This window comes from Calonectris borealis, chromosome 33 (assembly GCF_964195595.1).
Source record: "Calonectris borealis chromosome 33, bCalBor7.hap1.2, whole genome shotgun sequence".
Taxonomy (NCBI): domain Eukaryota; kingdom Metazoa; phylum Chordata; class Aves; order Procellariiformes; family Procellariidae; genus Calonectris; species Calonectris borealis.
Genome location: NC_134344.1, coordinates 136,362 through 157,466, shown reverse-complemented (window position 1 = coordinate 157,466; position 21,105 = coordinate 136,362). Strand labels below are relative to the sequence as shown.

At 62.2% G+C, this 21,105-nt stretch overlaps 2 protein-coding genes and 1 long non-coding RNA gene across 10 annotated transcripts in view; 1 reads left to right on the top strand and 2 right to left on the bottom strand.

Moving 5' to 3' along the window:
* LOC142074137 (class I histocompatibility antigen, F10 alpha chain-like) overlaps positions 1 to 21,105 on the top strand; it is a 62,825-nt gene that overhangs the window by 26,040 nt on the left and 15,680 nt on the right. The window contains exons 1-9 of one of the 6 annotated variants that reach the window (XR_012670529.1): positions 3,908 to 4,016; positions 4,740 to 5,003; positions 5,783 to 6,058; positions 6,136 to 6,408; positions 6,490 to 6,591; positions 6,746 to 6,778; positions 7,076 to 7,108; positions 7,286 to 7,942; positions 8,058 to 8,317. Coding sequence is in view for 4 of the 6 variants with exons in the window: in XM_075134605.1 (XP_074990706.1) it covers positions 3,953 to 4,016; positions 4,740 to 5,003; positions 5,783 to 6,058; positions 6,136 to 6,408; positions 6,490 to 6,591; positions 6,746 to 6,778; positions 7,076 to 7,108; positions 7,286 to 7,299 (1,059 nt within the window). In the remaining 2 variants the exon portion in view is untranslated. Of the gene's footprint in view, positions 1 to 3,907; positions 4,017 to 4,739; positions 5,004 to 5,782; positions 6,059 to 6,135; positions 6,409 to 6,489; positions 6,592 to 6,745; positions 6,779 to 7,075; positions 7,109 to 7,285; positions 7,943 to 8,029; positions 8,318 to 21,105 lie in introns of those variants that run through there. The other 5 variants (XR_012670528.1, XM_075134605.1, XM_075134606.1 and 2 more) reach the window with 5 other exon arrangements.
* Positions 8,435 to 10,642, bottom strand: LOC142074219 (antigen peptide transporter 2-like). The gene is given in 7 exon segments (XM_075134761.1): positions 8,435 to 9,405; positions 9,483 to 9,619; positions 9,692 to 9,851; positions 9,928 to 10,101; positions 10,161 to 10,186; positions 10,189 to 10,339; positions 10,421 to 10,642. Coding segments are annotated over 7 exon segments (1,173 nt in total). The 3' UTR covers positions 8,435 to 9,102.
* On the bottom strand, positions 15,926 to 20,618 carry LOC142074146 (uncharacterized). 3 transcript variants are annotated; one of them, XR_012670534.1, is made up of 6 exons: positions 20,200 to 20,618; positions 19,610 to 19,693; positions 18,851 to 19,430; positions 18,128 to 18,808; positions 17,385 to 18,052; positions 15,926 to 16,783 (listed from the first exon to the last, which is right to left on the bottom strand). It is a non-coding gene; the product is annotated as an uncharacterized LOC142074146 (long non-coding RNA). The 3 variants fall into 3 exon arrangements; XR_012670535.1 differs by having other exon boundaries at positions 17,385 to 18,049; XR_012670533.1 differs by having other exon boundaries at positions 17,385 to 18,808.

The window sequence follows — 21,105 nt, the reverse complement described above, 5'->3', positions numbered from 1 at the left end:
TTCACAAAAATATGCCTTTTCACTTTGGCCAGTTGCCCCTTTTACCATGATATAGTCACTTCCCAGGGGCATCAAGGCTTGATTCAAAACCGAATACGTTGCCCCTGTGTCAACCAGAAATTCTACTTTCTTTTGCTCCTTCCCTAGCTGCATTATAACCAGTGGATCCGCTAGGGTAGATTCCCCCGGTTCCCATCAGTCCTTTTTCACATGAGCCACTATCCTCCTCTTCTGATTATTCCACTCCTTTTCCTTCCTTTTCCATTTCTCCGGACATTCATTCTTCCAATGACCAATTCTTTTGCAAAACGCACACTGATCTTTGCCTAGCCGCCTAGGTATCCTTTCTTCCTCTTCCCTAACAGCCGCTATTATTCTCCTCTGCCCTTGCCTATAACCCTCCTCTCTATTGCTAAACACTCTCCACGCTTCATCCAACAATACTTCCAAATTCCTGCTTTCTGTAGTGCGTAACTTCTGGAGCTTACGTCTAATGTCCCCGGTGGACTGACCTAGAAACAAAGAAACTAGCTGTTGTATCCCTACTTCAGACCCAGGGTCCAGTGGCGTATTACGGCGCAGTGCATCTCTCAATCGATCCAGGAATTCGGATGGGGACTCAGAGGGACCCTGTTTCACTGCATACAAAACTGACCAATTTATAGTTTTGGGGATGGCCCTTTCCATTCCTCTTGAGATCCACTCTTGATAGCCTTGTAGTTTTTCTATATCTGTTGATCTATTTGGGTCCCATTTTGGATCCTGGAGGGGGAAAAATTCCTTTACATCCTCTCTTGTGATTTTGTAGTGATCCTCAGCCAAATCTCCTGCTGTTTTTAAAATCAACTGCTTCTCTGTTTCCGTCATATATTCTAATAGCAGTTGTATGTCCCTCCAATCAGGGTTGTGCTGTTTTATTATAAACTGAAAATGCTTGGTTACCCCTATCGGATCACTCCTATAATCCTTTGCAACTTTCTTCCATTCCCCTAAGTCAGTAGTGGAAAAAGGTACCTTGATTAGCATTGTCCCACCCTCGGGTCCTACTGCTTCTCGCAGGGGTGCCTGCAAGGCTGTCGGGACAGATTTCTTTCTGGTGCGGGAAGATACTGGGCTATTGGGGGAGTGGAAGTTTCGTCCGAGTCCGCACCCCGTTCTTGTGGTCGAGGGGGAGGCTTAAACAGGTCAGTTAAGTCTGGCTCCGGTGCCTGATGGATTTTATTTACTTTAATACACCGATGCCCAATACTGCACGCCGAACAGCATCGTCTCAATTTACTTTCAGATTTTTTGTTATTTTCTCGCTCAAGTGCAAGTACCATAGGGTCCTGCGGCAGCACCATCCCGCAGTCCCTTTGCCACTCCGGATGATTTCGGAGGGTGAAAAACATATCTGCATATGAAACTTCATCCCGCTTCCCTTCCCTTCTTAAAAACAGCATCAATTGTAAGAGAGTATTGTAATCTATAGATCCATTGAATGGCCATTTAGCCTCACTTTCCAATTTATACAATGGCCACCATTGGTTACAATACTTAATGAGAGTCTTTTTACTTTCTGTCCCTCCAGTTCCAACAATATCCTTCCAGTGGGCAAGCACACAGCCTAAGGGGCTTTTCTTCAAGATTTCCCTTTGAGTGTTACCCATTTCGTAACTCCCTCCTTATCCAATTCCCTCCTTCGTTTAAATATTCCCAGGGTTTGAGTCCAAACCACCGAAGAAGCGATCCCCTCTGTCTTGCTCCTTCATTAACATATAGAGACATTTACAATCTTTCAATCTTTCCATACATTACGCACACATAAAGACAAAGACATAATTGCCAGCCGCTCTCCTCGCGAAGGTCACAAAACAAAACTCTGCACTCACTCCGCAGCTGCGCTGCGTCCCAAACACACAAATGGTTCTAACATAAAATACCCGGGCATTTCATAGATAAAGTATACAATTCATATTCTGGCTGTTATCCCTCTGGCAGCTGCAAATATAAAAATAGCCCAACCGCAATTGCGGGGAGGTTCGCTTACCCTTCTCCTGCTTCTTATATACCAGTCATTAGCAGGTCCGTCCTGGTTCCCAACACTGGGATGCAGCGAAAACCTCGGATCCACTCGATCTACTCCCAAGATCGCTAGCGGCCGCTCTATCGGTCAGCGGATCCCCCTATTACCGTGCAGGGTACCCTCCTACCATACGGGGACTATGCTGCACGCCAGACGTCTCTGCGCGATTTACCAGCAGCCCCGGCCACGCGTACGACTTACAGGCCCCTCTCCTAAAACATACCTTTTCCTTTCTGCGGGCTCAGGAGGTTCTTGTCTACTCCCAGGGTGAGCGGCTGGCAGCGGGGTCCCCTCCGAGGAAAGTGCTCGGGGCGCGCCCAGGGGCGTCCGCTCCTCAGCCGATCCCGCAGTGAAGCAAAGAAATCTCCTGGCTGGCTCGCCAAAACTGACTTGCGGGAAACAGACTCCACAATCTGTGAGATTGTAAAGTAGGTATGTTTATTCAGCGCTGGGCGGCACGGGGGGTAACCCCACCAAAGTCGTGCGCGCCTCAACACGGTACTTGCCAGAAATATATACGGCGAAATGTTGCATATACATAATACGCCTATACATATGCATGACCTATCCCCGCTTTGTATTAAAATAAGCTTCAAGACGTTATTTCCATGAGCCCCTCCTATCTACGCTTGCGCATTGCCTCCTGGTGGTGGTCGTCGGGGGTCGTGGGGATGAAGGTTAGTGGTTCCTCTTCGTCACCGCTAACAACCCCCGTCTTTGCGCAGACTCAGTTGTTCCTTGGCCTTTACCCAAATCACAGGGTTGGTTTCAACTGGCTTCGAACAAACTCCTGGTTCTTATCAGGAGCTGTTGTTGCGATTCCTCCGCTGAGCCTTACAAAAATGTTGCAACTAATGTACTAAGTCATTTCGCCCATAGTTTCAATTCTTTAATCACTCATCCCTTCTCGTTCACCCTTTCACTTGAGGGGACAACCGCTAACCCGACGGTACCAGCGGTGCCTTTCCTTCTTGTTGCAGGACCCCGGTGTGGGGCCAAGAACCTTGCCTGTTCTTGGACGACCATGATCTCAGGAGTTCAAGGTGCTGAGGGCACCGGCCGTATCTCTGCGGCAAGCCCCAAGCTCTGATGGGAACCGCGTAACAGAGGTGGTGGAGAAAGGAAAGGTCCTTCCCCGTGCTGGGGACCGTGTTGGGTTTGCGTGGCGAGGTTTGGTAGCGGGGGGGCTGCGGGGGTGGCTTCTGTGAGAAGATGCCAGGAGCTGCCCCCGTGTTGGGTGGAGCCACTTCCAGCCGGCTCCAAGATGGACCCGCCGCTGGCCAAGGCCGAGCCCATCAGCGCCGGTGGTAGCGCCTGTGTGATCCCGTATTTAAGAAGGGAAAAAAACTGCTGCGCAACCGGAGCCGGGAGAGAGGAATGAGACAATGTGAGAGATGTGAGATGTGAATGATCTCCCTGTCCTTATCTCGACCCAGGAGCTTTCCGTGGCGTTTTCTCCCTCTGACGAGTTGAGGAGGGGGAGTGACAGAGCGGCTGGGTGGGCACCTGGCGGCCAGCAAAGTTCACCCCACCGCAGCCACGCAGACGGGTGCTGAGAAGGTCTTCTCCTCTGAGGCCACGCAGGCGGGCGTTGTGAAGGGGTGTCTGGTGCGAGGGACACCAGGACTGGGGTGGGGGGGGGGCGTCGAGGGTACTGGGGGGTGTGCGGTCCCCTGTCCCCCCCCCTGCCCCCGCGCTGCCTCCGGCGCTTTCGCTTTCGCTTCTCCCAACCTGCGGAGCCGGGATCTGCCCGGCGCCAAGTGACGTCCGACGCGAGTCGGGCCGCCATTGGCGGGCGGACGGTGGCGGCGCCAATGGCGGGGAGGGGCGGGGCTTGAGCCGACGCTTGTGGCGGGTGCGAGTGCGGGGCCGGGGCGGAGCAGCGGGATGGGGCCGGGCCGGGCGCTGGGCCTGGGGCTGCTGCTGGGGGTCCTCGGCGGGGCGGCGAGCGGTGAGCGCGGGCGGGGACCCGGGAGCCCCCCTGGGCACCGGGACCCCCCTGGACCCCCTTTCCCGGGCACCGGTGTCCCATTGCCTGGGCACCGGGACACCCCCCCCTTAACCCCCTCCATCCCTGCGCACCGGGTCCCCCCTGGAGTCCCCTTCCCTGGGCACAGGGACCCCCCCGGCCCTCCCTTTCTGACCACCCCGGTCCCTCTCCGCGGGTACCAGCACCCCTGCTCAAGCCCCCCGCCCCGGTCCCCCTTCCCAAGACCCTGGTGGACCCCCCTTTCCCGGGCACTGGGACTCCCCCCCCACCCTGGACCCCCTTCCCGGTCCCCCGGACCTGCCCCGAGTCTGATTTCCTTGGTACCGAGCCCCCCCGGACCCCCTTTACTGGGCATCTGCCCCCCCCCCCTCCACACACCCCTCTTTCCTTGACACCCGGACTCCCCCGCACCCCGCTTTGCAGGCATCCCGGGTCTCCCAGCCCCCGCACCCCCCCTTTCCTTTACACCAGGAGCCCCCGGGCTCCCTTTCCCGGGAACCAGGACCCCTCTCCCAGACACACCTCGCTCCCCAACACCCCCCACCAGTCACATCCCCCCTGAAGCTGCCCCCCACCCTGATGTGCTCCCCTGGGACCCCCACCCTGCACCCGGGCACCCTCACCCCTGTCCCCCCCCCAAGCCCCGCTGCCCCCCACCTCTCACCACGCCCCGTGTCCCCGCAGGGCTCCACTCCCTGCGCTACTTCGATGTTGCGGTGTCGGAGCCCAGCCCGGGGGTTCCCCAGTTCGTGACTGTGGGGTACGTGGACGGGATCCCCATTGTGCGCTACGACAGCGAGACGGGGAGGACGGAGCCCCGGGCGGACTGGATGGCGGCCAACCTGGACCCCCAGTACTGGGACACCCAGACCCAGACCTCAAAGCGCAACCAGCAGGTTGGCCGTGTGAACCTGGACATAGTGCAGCGCCGCTACAACCAGAGCGGGAGTGAGTGCGGGGGGGCTGGGGCTCCGTGGGGCTGGGACGGGCTCCGTGGGACAGGAGGGTTCCCAACCCCCCCAGGGTCCTGCCCTGCCCCCCGCTACTGCCCCGGCTTGTGCCGGCCCTTCCCTGCCTGGTGTCGTTGTCAGAGGGCTCCCAGCCCCCCTGTCCCCCAGGCTGAGGGGGTCCCGGCTGCCCTGTCGCAGCCCCCCAGTGCTTGGGATCCCCTGTCCCAGCGGCGGGGGGGCTTCTGGCCACCCCAGCCCAGCACATCCCCACCGCCACAGTGCCCAGGACCCCCATCCCAGGACTGGGAGGCTCCTGGCCGCCCCGTCCCAGCCTCTCGCTGTCCCTGCAGCTGCTGGCTGCCCTGTCCCAGCCCCTCGCCATCCCCACGGCAGTGGAGACCCCCAGAAGCAGAGGGGCTCCCAGCCCCGTGCCCTCTCCAGGGTGCTCAGGCCCCCCATCCCAGAGCCAGAGGGGCTTCCCCCACCCCGTCCCGTGTCGTCCCCTCCCGCAGCATTTGGGACCCCTCCCAGCCCCCGGCTGTGCCAGGGTGCGGTGGGGCTGGGTGCCAGCCCAGCCACGCCCCGGGTGCAGGGGATCTGCATCACGGCTTGAGGTGACACCCCGAGGGCTGGACGGGGGGCAGCTCTCGTGCCGGTGCCCGCTGCCCCCGGGCCTCACCCAGGGCTGGGGTGGGGGGTGCTGCGGGGGGTCCGTGCCCCACTGAAGGGCCAGGGCTGCAGCAGCCCCTCAGCCCCATCTCCCTGGTCGTGTTTCAGGGGGTCAAACGGAGCAGTGGATGTCCGGCTGTGACCTCCTGGAGGACGGTAGCACCAGGGGGTTCTATCAGAACGCCTACGACGGGAGGGACTTCATCGCCTTCGACATGGACACGATGACGTTCACGGCGGCGGACGCGGCGGCACAAATCACCAAGAGGAAGTGGGAGCAGGACGGGACTGTCGCTGAGGGGTGGAAGCACTACCTGGAGAACACCTGCATCGAGTGGCTGAGGAGATACGTGAGCTACGGGCAGGCCGTGCTGCAGAGGAAAGGTGAGGGCGAGACGGGGACCCCGGGGAGCGGCCGGAGCGGGTGCGTGTGCCGGCCCTCACCGCCACCCCCTCCCCAGAGCCCCCCACGGTCCGAGTGTGGGGGAAGGAGGCCGGCGGGATCCTGACCTTGTACTGCCGCGCTTACGGCTTCTACCCGCGGCCCATCACCCTCAGCTGGCTGAAGGACGGCGAGGTCAGGGACCAGGAGACCGAGTGGGGCAGCGTCGCGCCCAACAGCGACGGCACCTACTACGCCTGGGCCTCCATCGAGGCCCGCCCGGAGGAGAAGGACAAGTACCGGTGCCGCGTGGAGCACGCCAGCCTGCCCGAGCCCGGGCTCTTCGCGTGGGGTGAGCCCGGTGGCCCTGGGCACATGGAGCGGTGGCTGGGGTGGTTCCCCTTCCCCTCCTCACGGTCCTGCTCTCCCCCAGAGCCGGAGTCCAACCTGTTCACCATCGTGGTGGCGGTGGCTGTTGCCGTCCTGGCTGTCAGCGCCGTCGTCGCCGGATTCGCCTTCTGGACGTACAAACGGGGTAAAGCAGCGGGGCCGGCGAGGCAGCGGGGAGCGGGAGGAAGGCAGGGCCTGGGGGGCCGGGAGGGGCTGCGGGCACGAGCCGCTGCGCTCTGGGGAGCCCCCGAGGCTGGCGGCGAAGCGCGGTGGATGCTGATGCCTCTTTCCCTCTGCAGGGAAGGAGAAGAAGGGCTACGGCATGGCGTCAAGTGAGTACCGGGGGCAGGTCCGGCTCCAGCCGCTGCCCAGTGCCGGGGCGGTCTCGTGGCTCCGGTTTCTGGCCGCTGCCGGCACTTTCTGATCCCCCGTCCTCCCTGTGCTGCCCCGTTTAAAGCCCCGTGGCGGGGACGTATGGAAGAGGTCATGTCTGGCCTGCGGTGCTCGCGGCACCGTCCTCCTCTGCCAGGGGCTGCAGCGCGGCCGTGGCTCCGGGCCGGCTCCTGGCACGTGCACCGTGCCCGTAGCGAGCCCGGGGCTGGCAGCTCACGGCTGTTTCTCTCTTGCAGGCACGGACGGGGGGTCTGGCAGCTCGAGCACAGGTACGGCGTGGGAGCGGGGGACGGACGGGGTGGCCCCAGCTCTCGGTGCTCCCCCGTGGGACCCGCAGCCGGAGCAGCACCGGGCTGCGGGAGGGGGGCACCAAGACCCCCAGAGCAGAGAGTTGGGGACGGGGAGGTGGCCCTGGGTGACACTGTCTCTTCCTCCCGTCCCTGCAGGGATCACCGCCTAACCGCTTGGCGAGTCTATACGGAAGGGTTAAAAGATGGGACTTTGGTCCGTGGATGGACACTGGGTGAGAAATAGATAGCTGAGAAAACCATAGTCAGCATAGAAAACAGACGGTTTATTGTCTATTGTGTGAAAATGCTGAACACAGGAGGATAAGGAAGGTTAAGAAAATGTTAGGGGAGGACGTGAAGGATGTGAGAGACGTGCAATAATGAAGAAATATCAATGACAATGTATAATTTTGCTTGTTTTGTTACATTTTGCTGTTGGCATGAGTATAGGTTAATACGTAAATGTTGGACTATGGTAATATATCGCGTGAACAAGGCCTACGAACCCATAGATGGGGTGGCTGTGGCTCGTGCAGCGCGCCTGATCAGCGAGCTCAGGTGCTATAGGCTCCCTATGTTCCAATCGAGGCGCGTTTCAGCACCCGCTGGCCACGTGTGTCGGAACCCGTTTCCTTTGCAAATGTATAAATACCGGGATTTTCCCGAAGAACAGTGGGCCGGTGTACAGTGAGGTCACCGTTGCCTCCGTGGGGACGCCCACGTAAAGCTGGCACCTACCGACTGCTGGGGCTGAGTTTGCGGTGCAAGACGATACAAGAATGTACGGATGGTTCGTCTTTCCCTGGGCCTCAGGTTGGTAAGACAATCGCTTTGCTAAATACCCTTAGTGTGAGGCATGATTATATTTAATAAAGTGCTTGCTTCTCCCCTTCCTTATAGTCTGTCTATGTGTGCTCACCTTCCAAAGGAATCCTCGACACCCACTTTAAAACAGCGAGGGGCCGGCTGGAGGAGGCTGGGAGCTGCCTGCAGAGAGCGCTTGTCCCGCTGCGCTTGCTGGCTACGGGGGTGGCTCTTCTGGCTGCGTGAACTTCCTATTCTCCAATGTTTTTTAAAATCGAGCACCACAATTATTACCTTTTTTTTTTTTTCATTTTTGAGATTGTAACTGTTTTTCTCCGTGTGTACGTTTCCTGGCGCGCACAATAAATGCTGGTCCCCACCCTCCGGCGGGCTGTGCCTCCTCTCCCGGTGCCTGGGCTGCTCTCGCAGCCTCGGGTCGAGGGTTGTTCCAGCCCCCCCCACCCTCATCACAAAACACTTCTTCTGGCCAGTCTCCATCTCCCCTCTTTCAGCTCCCAACCACGGCCCTTGTCCTGTCACTACAGGCTTCGGTAAAAAGCCTCTCTCCCTCTTTCTGCCTTCGAGGAAAGCTGCAGCCGTCCAAGCCACCCCGCTGGCCCTCGCGATCGCTGCCTGAGAGACGTGGCCAGTGCTGTCTCCGTGCTGACTGGCTGAGGGTGGCCGGTGCCCTGCGGGGGTGGCTACAGCGATGGTGGCAGAGGCAAAGCCCTCTGGGCTGCTGGGTTGTGGCAGCAGGACCTTGCTGCTGGGTAGAGCCCCTGGCTGTAAAGGTCCCCGGTGTCGCTGTCCAAGAGCCCCTGGAGGGCACCAACGCAAGGAGCAAGCAGACCAGGCAGCACGAACTGGGGTGGTTCAGGTCGACCTGGACTGGGAACGTCCTCGTGAGCTCTTCACGGCTCGGTGGGCCCGTGTGACGTCGGGGGGAGAGACACAACGTAGGGGTTGCGATATCGGTGGCTGTGATACCACGAGTGCGAGGCCAGCAGATCAAGTGCATCGCCTCGAGGCGAGCGCCACGCCCTTCCCGTGGTGGCAGTGACAACCGGAGGGCGAGCGTCTGGCTTCGGCGCCCAAGACCCCACAGCCACGCCGGGCTCTTCCCCCCGGCCCCCGTGACCCAGTCGGCTCCTCCCCGAAGCAATTCTGCTTTATTTTGTACAAATCTCTGTCCCCACGGGAGCAGCCCCCTCCTCCTGCCCAGCTGCAGAGGCAGGAACCGGCGGCTGCTCCCCGCAGCCCATCCCCGGGGTCTCTGGCCGCCCCGCGCTGGGGGAGCGCTGCAGCAGGTGCCTGTAGGGCCCCCGGCGGCTCCGCAGCTCGGCGGGCGTCCCCATCTCGACCACAGCGCCGCGTTCCAGCACCACGACGCGGTCGGCCGCCCCCAGCATCCGCGGGCAGTGGGTGATGAGCAGCACCGTCCGGGCCCCCCCGCGCCGCACCCACTGCTGCAGCTGCGGGAGAAGCCGGCACCCATCAGCACCCGCTGTGGGGCCGGGACCCCACCACCCCAGCACCTCCCCCTGCTCACCGCCACCTCGCCCTCCCCGTCCAAGGCGCTGGTGGCTTCGTCGAGGATGAGGACGGTGGGTTGCCGCACCAGGGCCCGGGCGATGGCGATGCGCTGCTTCTCGCCTGCCGAGAGCTGCCCCCCTTTCTCCCCCACGTCTGCAGGACGAAAGGCCGGGGGTGAGCGGGACCCGGATGCCTGGGTCCGTCCCCCCAGCCCCCGGCACTCACCGGTGTCGAAGCCCCGCTCCAGTGCCGAGATGAAGCCCAGGGCGCCGGCAGCGCTGGCAGCCGCCCTCACCTCCTCCTCCCTGCAGCCCTCCAGCCCGAAGGTGATGTTGTCTCGGATGGTGCCGGAGAAAAGCACGGGCTCCTGCCCCACCAACGCCACCTGCCCCCAGGCGCGGGCTGAGCCCAGGCACCGCTCGGCGCAGTTGTGCTGCCCGCCCGCCCGCCGCTGCCCTCACCTGGCGGTGCAGGTAGCGGTGCTCGTAGTCCCGCAGCGGCACCCCGTCCAGCAGCACCTCCCCGGCCCCGGGCTCGTAGAAGCGCTCCAGCAGCCCCGCGCAGGTGCTTTTCCCGCTGCCGTTGAGTCCCGCCAGCGCCGTCACCTCGCCAGGGCGCAGCTCGAAGGAGACGTCCTGGGGGTTGGGGGGGTGGGGGTTGGGTCCTTGGGGACCCCTGAGACCCCCGGCTCTACCTGCAGGATGAGGTGCTCGGGGCGGGGGGGTAGGCGAAGGAGACGCGCTGGAAGGCGACGTGGCCCCGCAGCGTGGCGGGTGCCCGCGTGCCCCCGGTGGGTTCCCGGTCCAGGTACTCCAAGATCTTGCGTCCGGCTGCCGCTTTGCTCAGCAAGTCGCCGTGGCCGAACACGAGCGCCTGCGCAGGACAGAGCCGCTGGCACCGGGGACAGGGACAGACGGACACGGGGCACGGGGACACAGGCGTCACTGGTCTCACCTGCACGTGGCGGCCGACTTTAGCCTGGCAGAGGAGGCGGCTGCCGGGAGGGAGTGGGACTGGGCCCGGGACCAGAACCGGCAGCGGGACCGTGGAGAAGGGTCCCGGGAGCAGGAACGGGAGCGGACCGGAGGGGGGACACCGGCACCGGGAGCGCAGCGGGGCACGACCGGGACACGCCGGGACCGGACCGGAGCAGAACCGCAGCTCACCGGGACACATCGGAGCACACGGGGGCAGGACCGGGGCACCCCGGGACCGTATCAGTCACACCGGGACACATCGGAGCACACGGGGGCAGGACCGGGGCACCCCGGGACCGGATCAGTCACACCGGGACGCATCGGAGCACCCCGGGACCGGATCAGTCACAGCGGGACGCATCGGAGCACCCCGGGACCGGATCAGTCACACCGGGACCGGACTGGGGCGGACGATGGGGGCGGCCCCCGCCCGCCGCCTCCCGGCCCTGCTGAGCCCCGAGCGCCGGCGCTGCGCGGTGGTGGCGGCGCTGATGGCGGCCTCGGTCCTCGGTACTGGGGGATGGGGGGCACCGGCGGGCACGGGGGGTGATGCTCTGGGCTTTTAGAGGTGGCAGCACCCAACTTGGGGAGGCAGCACCCAGCTGGGGGGGTGCCCTGAGGTTGGGGGGGGGGGGCAGCACCCAGCTGTGGAGGGGGATACTATGAGCTGCGGGGGGGGGGCAGCACCTAGTGGGAGGGAGCTCTGAGCTTCGGAAGGGCAGCACCCAACTTTAGGGGGGGATGCTCTGAGCTTGAGGGGGACAGCACTCCGTTTTGGAGTGGCAGCACCCAGCTGTAGGATGCTCTGAGCTTTTGGGGGGGCAGCACCCACCTTTGGGAGCAGCACCCAATTTTGCGGGAGATGCTATGAGCTATGGAGTGGGCAGCACCCAGCTTGGGCAGGGGAGGGATGCCCTGAGGTTTGGGGGGGGACAGCACCCAGCTTTGGAGGGCAGCAGCATCCAGTTGGGGGGGGTGCCCTGAGCTGGGGAGAGGGACAGCACCCACTTTTGGGGGGGCCAGCACCCAGCTTTGGGGGCAGCACCCAACTTGGGCAGAAGAGGGATGCCTTGAGCTTTGGGGAAGGGGACATCGCCCAACTTTGGGGGGCAGCACCCAGTTGGGGGGGGCTGAAGTACCACTCTGGCGGGGGGTGACACAGACCTGAGGGGGACCCCGTCACTCTGATGCTGTGTTCCCCCCTGGCAGGGGAGGTGGCCGTCCCCTACTTCATGGGGCACGTCACCGACTGGGTGGCCAGCGCGGATGAGGTGGCTGCCGCCTGGCCCTTGGTGCTGCTGGGGCTCGGCAGGTAGGACGGTGACACCGGGGATGTCACACACAGCAGGGGGGTGACACGTGTCCCTACGCTAAGCCACACCGGTGCCATCACCACAGCGCCGTCACCAAATTCACCTGCGTTGTCACCTACATGGGGACACCGAGCCGGGCGCTGGGACGTCTCCAACGTCACATCTTCGCTGCCATCCTGCAACGGGATGTCACCTTCATGCAAATGACAGGGACCGGTGCAGTGACAGTGCAGGGGACGGGGGATGTGGAGGCCACCCACGCGGCGGTGACCGAGGCGCTCAGCCTCTTGCTGTGGTACCGGGCGCGGGGCGTTTCTGGTCACCATGGTGTTGTCACCCCGCCTGGCCTTTGTCACCCTCCTGTCCTCCTGCTGCTGCCCCGGGGCGTTGGCAGGATCCAGCGGGTACTGGCGGGACAAGGCGTCCCTTGTCACCTCCCTGTGCCCACTGTACCAGGGAGCAAATGTCTTCACCTGCCTGACGTTACATGGGCCCACTGAGCTGTGAACAGTTACAAGATAGAATCATAGAATCATTAAGGTTGGAAAAGACCTCTGAGATCATCGAGTCCAACCGTCAACCCAACACACCATGCCCACTACACCATGTCCCTAAGCGCCTCATCTACACGTCTTTTAAATACCTCCAGGGATGGGGACTCCACCACGTCCCTGGGCAGCCTGTTCCAAGGCCTGACCACTCTTCCAGTAAAGAAATTTCAGTTAAAGAAATTTCCAATCTAGGCCTCCCTTGGCGCAACTTGAGGCCATTTCCTCTCGTCCTATCGCTGTTACTTGGGAGAAGAGACCAACCCCCCCCTCACTACAACCTCCTTTCAGGGAGTTGTAGAGCGCGATGAGGTCTCCCCTCAGCCTCCTCTTCTCCAGGCTGAACACCCCCAGTTCCCTCAGCCGCTCCCCATCAGACTTGTGCTCCAGGCCCTTCACCAGCTTCGTTGCCCTCCTCTGGACACGCTCCAGCACCTCCATGTCCTTCTTGTGGTGAGGGGCCCAGAACTGAACACAGGATTCGAGGTGCGGCCTCACCAGTGCCAGTACAGGGGCACGGTCACCTCCCTGCTCCTGCTGGCCACACCAGTTCTGATACAGGCCAGGATGCCGTTGGCCTTCTTGGCCACCTGGGCACACTGCCGGCTCATGTTCAGCCGCTGTCGACCAGCACCCCCAGGTCCTTTTCCTCTGGGCACTTTCCAGCCACTCTTCCCCAAGCCTGCAGCGTTGCCTGGGGTTGTTGTGGCCCAAGTGCAGGACCCGGCACTTGGCCTTGTTGAACCTCATACAGTTGGCCTCGGCCCATCGATCCAGCCTGTCCAGGTCCCTCTGCAGAGCCTTCCCACCCTCCAGCAGATCAACACTCCCACCCAGCCTGGTGTCACCTGCAAACTGACTGAGGGAGCACTCGATCCCCTCGTCCAGATCGTTGATAAAGACATTGAACAGGACCGGCCCCAGTACTGAGCCCTGGGGAACACCGCTCGTGACCGGCCGCCAACTGGATTTAACTCCGTTCACCACAACTCTCTGGGCCCGGCCGTCCAGCCAGTTTTTTACCCAGCCAAGAGTGGACCTGTCTAGGCCGTGAGCCGCCAGCTTCTCTAGGAGAATGCTGTGGGAGACAGTGTCAAAGGCCTTACTGAAGTCCAAGTAGACCACATCCACTGCCTTTCCCTCATCCACTGTGGGTCACCCGGTCATAGAAGGAGATCAGGGTGGTCAAGCAGGACCTGCCTTCCATGAACCCGTGCTGGCTGGGCCTGATCCCCTGGTTGTCCCGGACATGGCTCGTGAGCACCCTCAAAACCAACCACTCCATGATCTTCCCTGGCACCGAGGTCAGGCTGACCGGCCTGTAGTTCCCCGGATCCTCCTTCCGGCCCTTCTTGTAGATGGGCGTCACATTGGCGAGCCTCCAGTCGTCCGGGACCTCCCCAGTTAACCAGGACTGCTGGTAAATGATGGAGAGCGGCTTGGCCAGCTCCTCCGCCAGCTCCCTCAGTAGTGATGGCCCTGGTTCATCTTCCTCCCTAAACGAGCTGATTTTCTTGTGTATTTCTTCTTCTGTACAGGGGCGACTGATACCGGCACAGATTGGTTCTCTGGTTCAGCCGCAGTGACTGTTGCCGGGGTTTGGGTAGCCGCAGTGCCTGTGACGGGGGTTGGAGTAGCCGCGGTGCCTGTGACGGGGTTGGAGGACCCGCGGTGCCTGTCGCCGGGGTTGATCACCGGACAGTATTTCTAAATAGTTGTTTAACCCTAAACAAGACCTCAAGCACGTTCAGGAGACATCGCAATATGAACGTGCTTGCTTGAACATCCCAAGGATGTTCAAAACTCTCAGGAACCGTTGTGGAGGGCTTCACGAAGAGGATAGAAGAAAAAGGAGTTTCTGGAGATATGAAAGGGAAGATGAACAAGTGGCGGAAAGTGTCCCACCCTGTCTCCCCCAGAAATTCATTTGCCAAGGAGAAAAAAGTGTAATTACTAATAGTTTTCGAGAGGTGGTTCCCGAGGTACAGAGATGACGGCAATGCTGAGTACAGATACCGGATTAGACTCACGACCAATGATTTTATCGTATCACAAAACAGCGTTACACAGCGCAGCAGAATGATAACCTTGAGCCAGTTCCCAGCAGCGATAAACAGCACAACAGGGAATACGCACTGCAGGCAAGGTATTCCAGAACCCAACATCGAGAGCCAGCCCCACAACTCTGAGAGCCAATAAATCAACACTGTGACCAGCGACTATTAAACCAATATAATGAGTGCTTGTACCCAATTTTGCCTTAACACACTTTGGTCAGATCTGTCGTTATCTCAACCCTTTGTGCCCCACGTTGGGCGCCAAAAAGAACTGCTGTGGTTTAACCCGGCAGGCAGCCAAACACCACACAGACACTCGCTCACTCCCCCCCACCCACAGTGGGATGGGGGAGAGAATCAGAAAAAAAAAAGTAAAATTCGTGGATTGAGATAAAAACAGTTCAATAGAACAGAAAAAGAAAGGATAATAATAATAATAATAATAATAATAATGATAGAATATACAGAATGAGTGATGTACAGTGCAACTGCTCACCACCCGCTCATCGGTAACCAAGTAGCGATCGCTACTACCTGGACCACGCCTCCCATTCATATACTGAGCATGATGTCACATCATATGGAATACCCCATTGGCCAGCTAGGCCAGCTGTCTCAGCTATGCTCCCTCCCAGCCTCTTGTGCACTTGGCAGAGCATGGCAAGTCCTTGACTAGCAGGGTACTTAGCAACAACTAAACCCACCCGTGTGTTATCAACATTTTTCTCACACAAAATCCAAAACACAGCACTAGGAAGAAATTTAACCCTACCCCAGCCAAAACCAGGACAATTGTGCACGCCAGGAAATGTACACACGGAGAAGAAATCAGTTACAATCTCACACATAAAAACCAAAATTGGAATAACTCCGATGCTCAATTTTAAAGGTATCGGAAAATAGGAAGCTCACCCAGCCACAAGAGCCACCACTGTAGCCGGGGAGGGAGGCGCAGCGGGACAAGCGCTCTCTGCAGGCAGCTCCCAGCCTCCTCCAGCCGGCCCCTCGCCAAGCGGTTAGGCGGTGATCCCTGCAGGGACGGGAGGAAGAGACAGTGTCACCCAGGGCCACCTCCCCGTCCCCAACTCTCTGCTCTGGGGGTCTTGGTGCCCCCCTCCCGCAGCCCGGTGCTGCTCCGGCTGCGGGTCCCACGGGGGAGCACCGAGAGCTGGGGCCACCCCGTCCGTCCCCCCGCTCCCACGCCGTACCTGTGCTTGAGCTGCCAGACCCCCCGTCCGTGCCTGCGAGACAGAAACAGCCGTGAGCTGCCAGCCCCGGGCTCGCTACGGGCACGGTGCACGTGCCAGGAGCCGGCCCGGAGCCACGGCCGCGCTGCAGCCCCTGGCAGAGGACGGTGCCGCGAGCACCGCAGGCCAGACATGACCTCTTCCACACGTCCCCGCCACGGGGCTTTAAGTGGGGCAGCACAGGGAGGACGGGGGATCAGAAAGTGCCGGCAGCGGCCAGAAACCGGAGCCACGAGACCGCCCCGGCACTGGGCGAGGTGTGAGGCCCGGGGGCAGCGGGCACCGGCACGAGAGCTGCCCCCCGTCCAGCCCTCGGGGTGTCACCTCAAGCCGTGATGCAGATCCCCTGCACCCAGGGCGTGGCTGGGCTGGCACCCAGCCCCACCGCACCCTGGCACAGCCAGGGGCTGGGAGGGGTCCCAAATGCTGCGGGAGGGGACGACACGGGACGGGGTGGGGGAAGCCCCTCTGGCTCTGGGATGGGGGGCCTGAGCACCCTGGAGAGGGCACGGGGCTGGGAGCCCCTCTGCTTCTGGGGGTCTCCACTGCCGTGGGGATGGCGAGGGGCTGGGACAGGGCAGCCAGGAGCTGCAGGGACAGCGAGAGGCTGGGACGGGGCGGCCAGGAGCCTCCCAGTCCTGGGATGGGGGTCCTGGGCACTGTGGCGGTGGGGATGTGCTGGGCTGGGGTGGCCAGAAGCCCCCCCGCCTCTGGGACAGGGGATCCCAAGCACTGGGGGGCTGGGACAGGGCAGCCGGGACCCCCTCGGCCTGGGGGACAGGGGGGCTGGGAGCCCTCTGACAACGACACCAGGCAGGGAAGGGCCGGCACAAGCCAGGGCAGTAGCGGGGGGCAGGGCAGGACCCTGGGGGGGTTGGGAACCCTCCTGTCCCACGGAGCCCGTCCCAGCCCCACGGAGCCCCAGCCCCCCCGCACTCACTCCCGCTCTGGTTGTAGCGGCGCTGCGCTGTGTCCAGGCTCACAGGCTCAATCTGCTGGTTGCGCTTTGAGTTCTGGGTGTTCCTGTCCCAGTACTGGGGGTCCAGGTTGGCCGCCATCCAGTCCGCCCGGGGCTCCGTCCTCCCCGTCTCGCTGTCGTAGCGCACAATGGGGATCCCGTCCACGTACCCCCCAGTCACGAACTGGAACATGGAAGTAGCGCAGGGAGTGGAGCCCTGCGGGGACACGGGGGGCGGTGAGAGGTGGGGGGCAGCAGGGCTTGGGGGGGGACAGGGGTGAGGGTGCCCGGGTGCAGGGAGGGATAGGGAGGCTGGGTGGGGGTTCCAGGGAGCAGATCGGCGGGGTGGGAGGGGGACAGCTTCAGGGGGGATGTGACTGGTGAGGGGGTGTTGGGGAGCGAGATGTGCCTGGGAGAGGGGTCCTGGTTCTCAGGAAAGGGAGCCCGGAGGGTCCCGGTATCAAGCAAAGGTCGCGTCCGGGGGCTGGGAGACCCAGGATGCCTGGGAAGAGGGGTCCGGGGGGGTCCGGGTGCCAAGGAAAGCAGACCCAGGGGAGGGTCTGGGGGAGCGGGAAGGGGGTCCAGGGCGGGATGGGGGTCCCAGTGCCCAGGAAAGGGGGGTCCAGGGGGGTCACGGGAAGGGGGAATGGGGTGGGGGGCCTGAGCGGGGGTGCTGGTACCCACAGAGGGGGACCGGGGTGGTCGGAAAGGGAGGGCCGGGGGGTTCCCTGTGCCCAGGGAAGGGGACTCCAGCGGAGCCCCGGTGTGCAGGGATGGAGGGGGGTCAACGGGAGGGATCCCTCAGAGGAGGAGAGCACCTTCTCAGGGCCCCTTTGCATGACCTCAGAGCAGGAGACACCCCTGGAGCGCTGGGATGGGGGGCCCGCGGCCCCTCAGGAGGGGCAGGCAGGGCAGGAGAGGTGGGCGAGTTGCACTGTACGGAAGGGAGAGATTCGGCCAAGCAGCCGTTACCGTTCGGGATGACGTGGTCGAGAGCCTCTGGGTGAGGATTAGGCGGATGGAAGACAAAGCAGACGGTGCAGTGGGTGTCCACCACCCATCGCCCAGCCAGGATGACAGCACCAATGAGTTATTCCATAGGAGAAACCTCTGGATCGGTCGCCCTTGTCCTTACGGGAGCCTTCAACGTCCCAGACATCGGCTGCGAAGGCCATGCTGCTGTGACGAGCAGGTCTGGGAAACTCCTGAAGCTTGTGGAAGATGACTTCTCGTCACAAGTACTCAGCGACCCAACCATGAGAGATGCCCCCCTAGACTTGTTCTTTGTGAACGGGGAAGGACTCCCTGGAGATGTGATGGTCGGTGGCTGTCTTGGCCGCGGTCGTCATGAAATCGTTGAGTTTACGGGGGTGCTGGTCGGCAGCAGGCTCAACGGGAGTCAGCAGTGCGTCCTGGCAGCCAAGAGGGCAAACCGCATCCTGGGGTGTCCCCATCCCTGCTCCTGCTGTCCCCACCCTGGCTCCTGCTGCACCAAACACGGCATCACCAGCCGGTCAGGAGAGGGGATTGTCCCGTGTATTCAGCGTTGCTGTGGCCTCACCTGGAGTACTGTGTGCAGGTCTGGGCCCCACCATCTGAGAGGGATGTGAAGGTCCTCGAACATGTCCAGAGGAGGGCGACCAAGCTGGTGAAAGGCTGGCAGGCAGCAGTCCTCTGAGGAGCAGCTGAGGACTTTGGCCTTGTCTAGTTTGGAGAGAAGACTGAGGGGCGACCTGAGGTGGGGACGTGGAGAGGGAGGTGCTGAGCTCTTCTCCCTGGGATCCAGGGACAGGACGCATGGGAATGGCTCAAAGCGGCGCCAGGGGAGGTTCAGACTGGACATTCGGAAGCAATTCTTTACCGAGAGGGTGGTCAAACCCTGGAACAGGCTTCCTGGAGAGGTGGTCGATGCCCCAAGCCTGTCAGGGTTTAAGAGGCACTTGGACAATGTCCTTAACACACTTCAACTTTTGCCCAGCCCTGAAGGGGTCAGGCAGTGGGACGAGATGATCGTTGCAGCTCCCTGCCAACTACTCTGTTCTCATTCCTCAGTGCCCGTCTGCATGGCCTCAGGGCAGGAGACCTTCTCGGTGCCCATTTGCATGGTGCCAGCGCAAGAGACCTCGGTGACTGTTTGCATTGCGCCAGAGCAGGGGACCTTCTTCTCAGTGCACATCTCTGTGGCCTCAGAGCACGAGACCAGCTCCTCAGCGCCCGTCTGCATGGCCTCAGGGCAGGAGACCTTCTCAGTGCCCATCTGTGTCACGTCAGAGCAGAAGACCACCTTCTCAGCATCCTTCTGCGTGGCTGCGGTGGGTTGAACTTTGCTGGCCGCCAGGTGCCCACCCAGCCGCTCTGTCACTCCCCCTCCTCAACTCGTCAGAGGGAGAAAACGCCACGGAAAGCTCCTGGGTCGAGATAAGGACAGGGAGATCATTCACATCTCACATCTCTCACATTGTCTCACTCCTCCCTCCCGGCTCCGGTTGCGCAGCAGTTTTTTTCCCTTCTTAAATACGTGATCACACAGGCGCTACCACCGGCGCTGATGGGCTCGGCCTTGGCCAGCGGCGGGTCCATCTTGGAGCCGGCTGGAAGTGGCTCCACCCAACACGGGGGCAGCTCCTGGCATCTTCTCACAGAAGCCACCCCCGCAGCCCCCCCGCTACCAAACCTCGCCACGCAAACCCAACACGGTCCCCAGCACGGGGAAGGACCTTTCCTTTCTCCACCACCTCTGTTACGCGGTTCCCATCAGAGCTTGGGGCTTGCCGCAGAGATACGGCCGGTGCCCTCAGCACCTTGAACTCCTGAGATCATGGTCGTCCAAGAACAGGCAAGGTTCTTGGCCCCGCACCGGGATCCTGCAACAAGAAGGAAAGACACCGCTGCTACCGTCGGCTTAGCGGTTGTCCCCTCAAGCACCTGGAGGGGACGAGGGCTGCCTGCAAAGGGACAGCCCCAGCAGGCACGTCCCACCACGCCCCTGCCCGTCCCACCGCAGGACGGTCTCCCCACGGCCCTGGCTCGCAACACGACTCACACGTGGTGGAAGCTGCTGCCATCCACCCACTCCAGGCGCTCGCCCTGGCTCCGCAGCCCAAGCCCCTGGGCACAAGAGGAGCTCCTGGGCAGGAAAGAGAGAAGCCAACAGTCGGGGGCTGCTGCCAGCCCCACGCCACTCACTGGCCCAGCCCCACGATGGTCCCTGACGGCCTCGCAGGCAGCCCCGGCCCCGCACCGCTACCACCGGCCCTGCGATGGCTGCAGCTCCCACCCAACGGCTGCTCCAACAGGCTCCAGAAGCTTCGGAAGGAGCTCACCAGCCCGGCCAGCGCTGTTGTTCCTGCTCTGCCGCACCTCTGCCCTGCTCGGGGTCCAGCCGAGCACCGCGGACGGGGAGCCCTGGGCTCCATGCCGCACCCCGTGGCACTCCAAGGCCAGAACTGCATCTCTGTCCCCACAAGCACCTCTCACTGCCCGGCACCAACCCCTCGGTCTGCACCCAACCCAGAACCCTCCTGCTTCACCCTGGAAGGAGCCGCACCCTTGCCAGCCCCAGCCCCTGGGGGTGACACCGCCACAGGGACACTGTCCCCTCCACACAGGCCACAGCGGTGGCCCTGCACTCACCCAGAAGCCTGCGTGTCCTTACGCCTTTATCCCCAGGCACCCCCGGCCCCAGGGGCTCCTCCACGTCCCCAGCGGTGGCGCAGATTCCGCCTCCTCCCCCTGTCCCACGGGAAAGGGAAACGCGGGGTCGCTCTGCGGGGATAAGCAGGGGCTGGCGCCCGAGGCACCCCCGCTGCTGGCGAAGCCTTTTGTAAGCCGGGCGCGACCCGGTGTTGCCGCAGCACCGGGCACCATCGCTCCCGGCTCCGGCTGGGACAGAGTCAGCTTCGCTCCCGGCAGCGGGGGGTGCCCGCGCCGTGGGTTCGGCAGGAGAGGAGCTGATGGCCCGGTGGGGCTGCGGGGGGTGCCCGGGGGCTGCTCTTGTCTTTTTTTTCGTTTTCCCTCGGTCTTCGGTGGAGAAGCTGGGGGTGGAGATCATAGCCAGCTGGCCAATGGGGTGTTCTATACCGTGTGACGTCATGCTCCGGGGAAAAACGGGGGGGGGAAGGGTGGGGGAAGGGGGGGGGAAGGGGCTCGCCCCCCCTCGCGGTCCCCGCTCGGCGGCCGGTGGGCAGTTGCACTGAGCACCGCCTGCTGTGCGTGTTCCGCCGCTGCTGCTGTTCCCAGTGTTGTTATTACCGATCTGCTTCCCGCCATTTCCGTTATTGACCTGTTTTTACCTCAGCCCGCGGGTTCTCCTCCTTGTGCCCCCCCGATTCCCCCCCCATCCCACCGGAGGGGGGAGGGGGGCAGCGAGCGGCTGCCTGGGGTTCAGTCGCTGGCGGGGGGAAGCCAGGGCAGCTTTTCTCCTCTGACGCCGCCGGGGGTGGGGTGAGGGAAGGGGGTTTTCGTCACGGCCCCCCCAGCGCCCCTCGCTCCCCGAAACCGGGGGAAACGGCCTGAGGGAGCCGGCAGCGGGGACTGCCA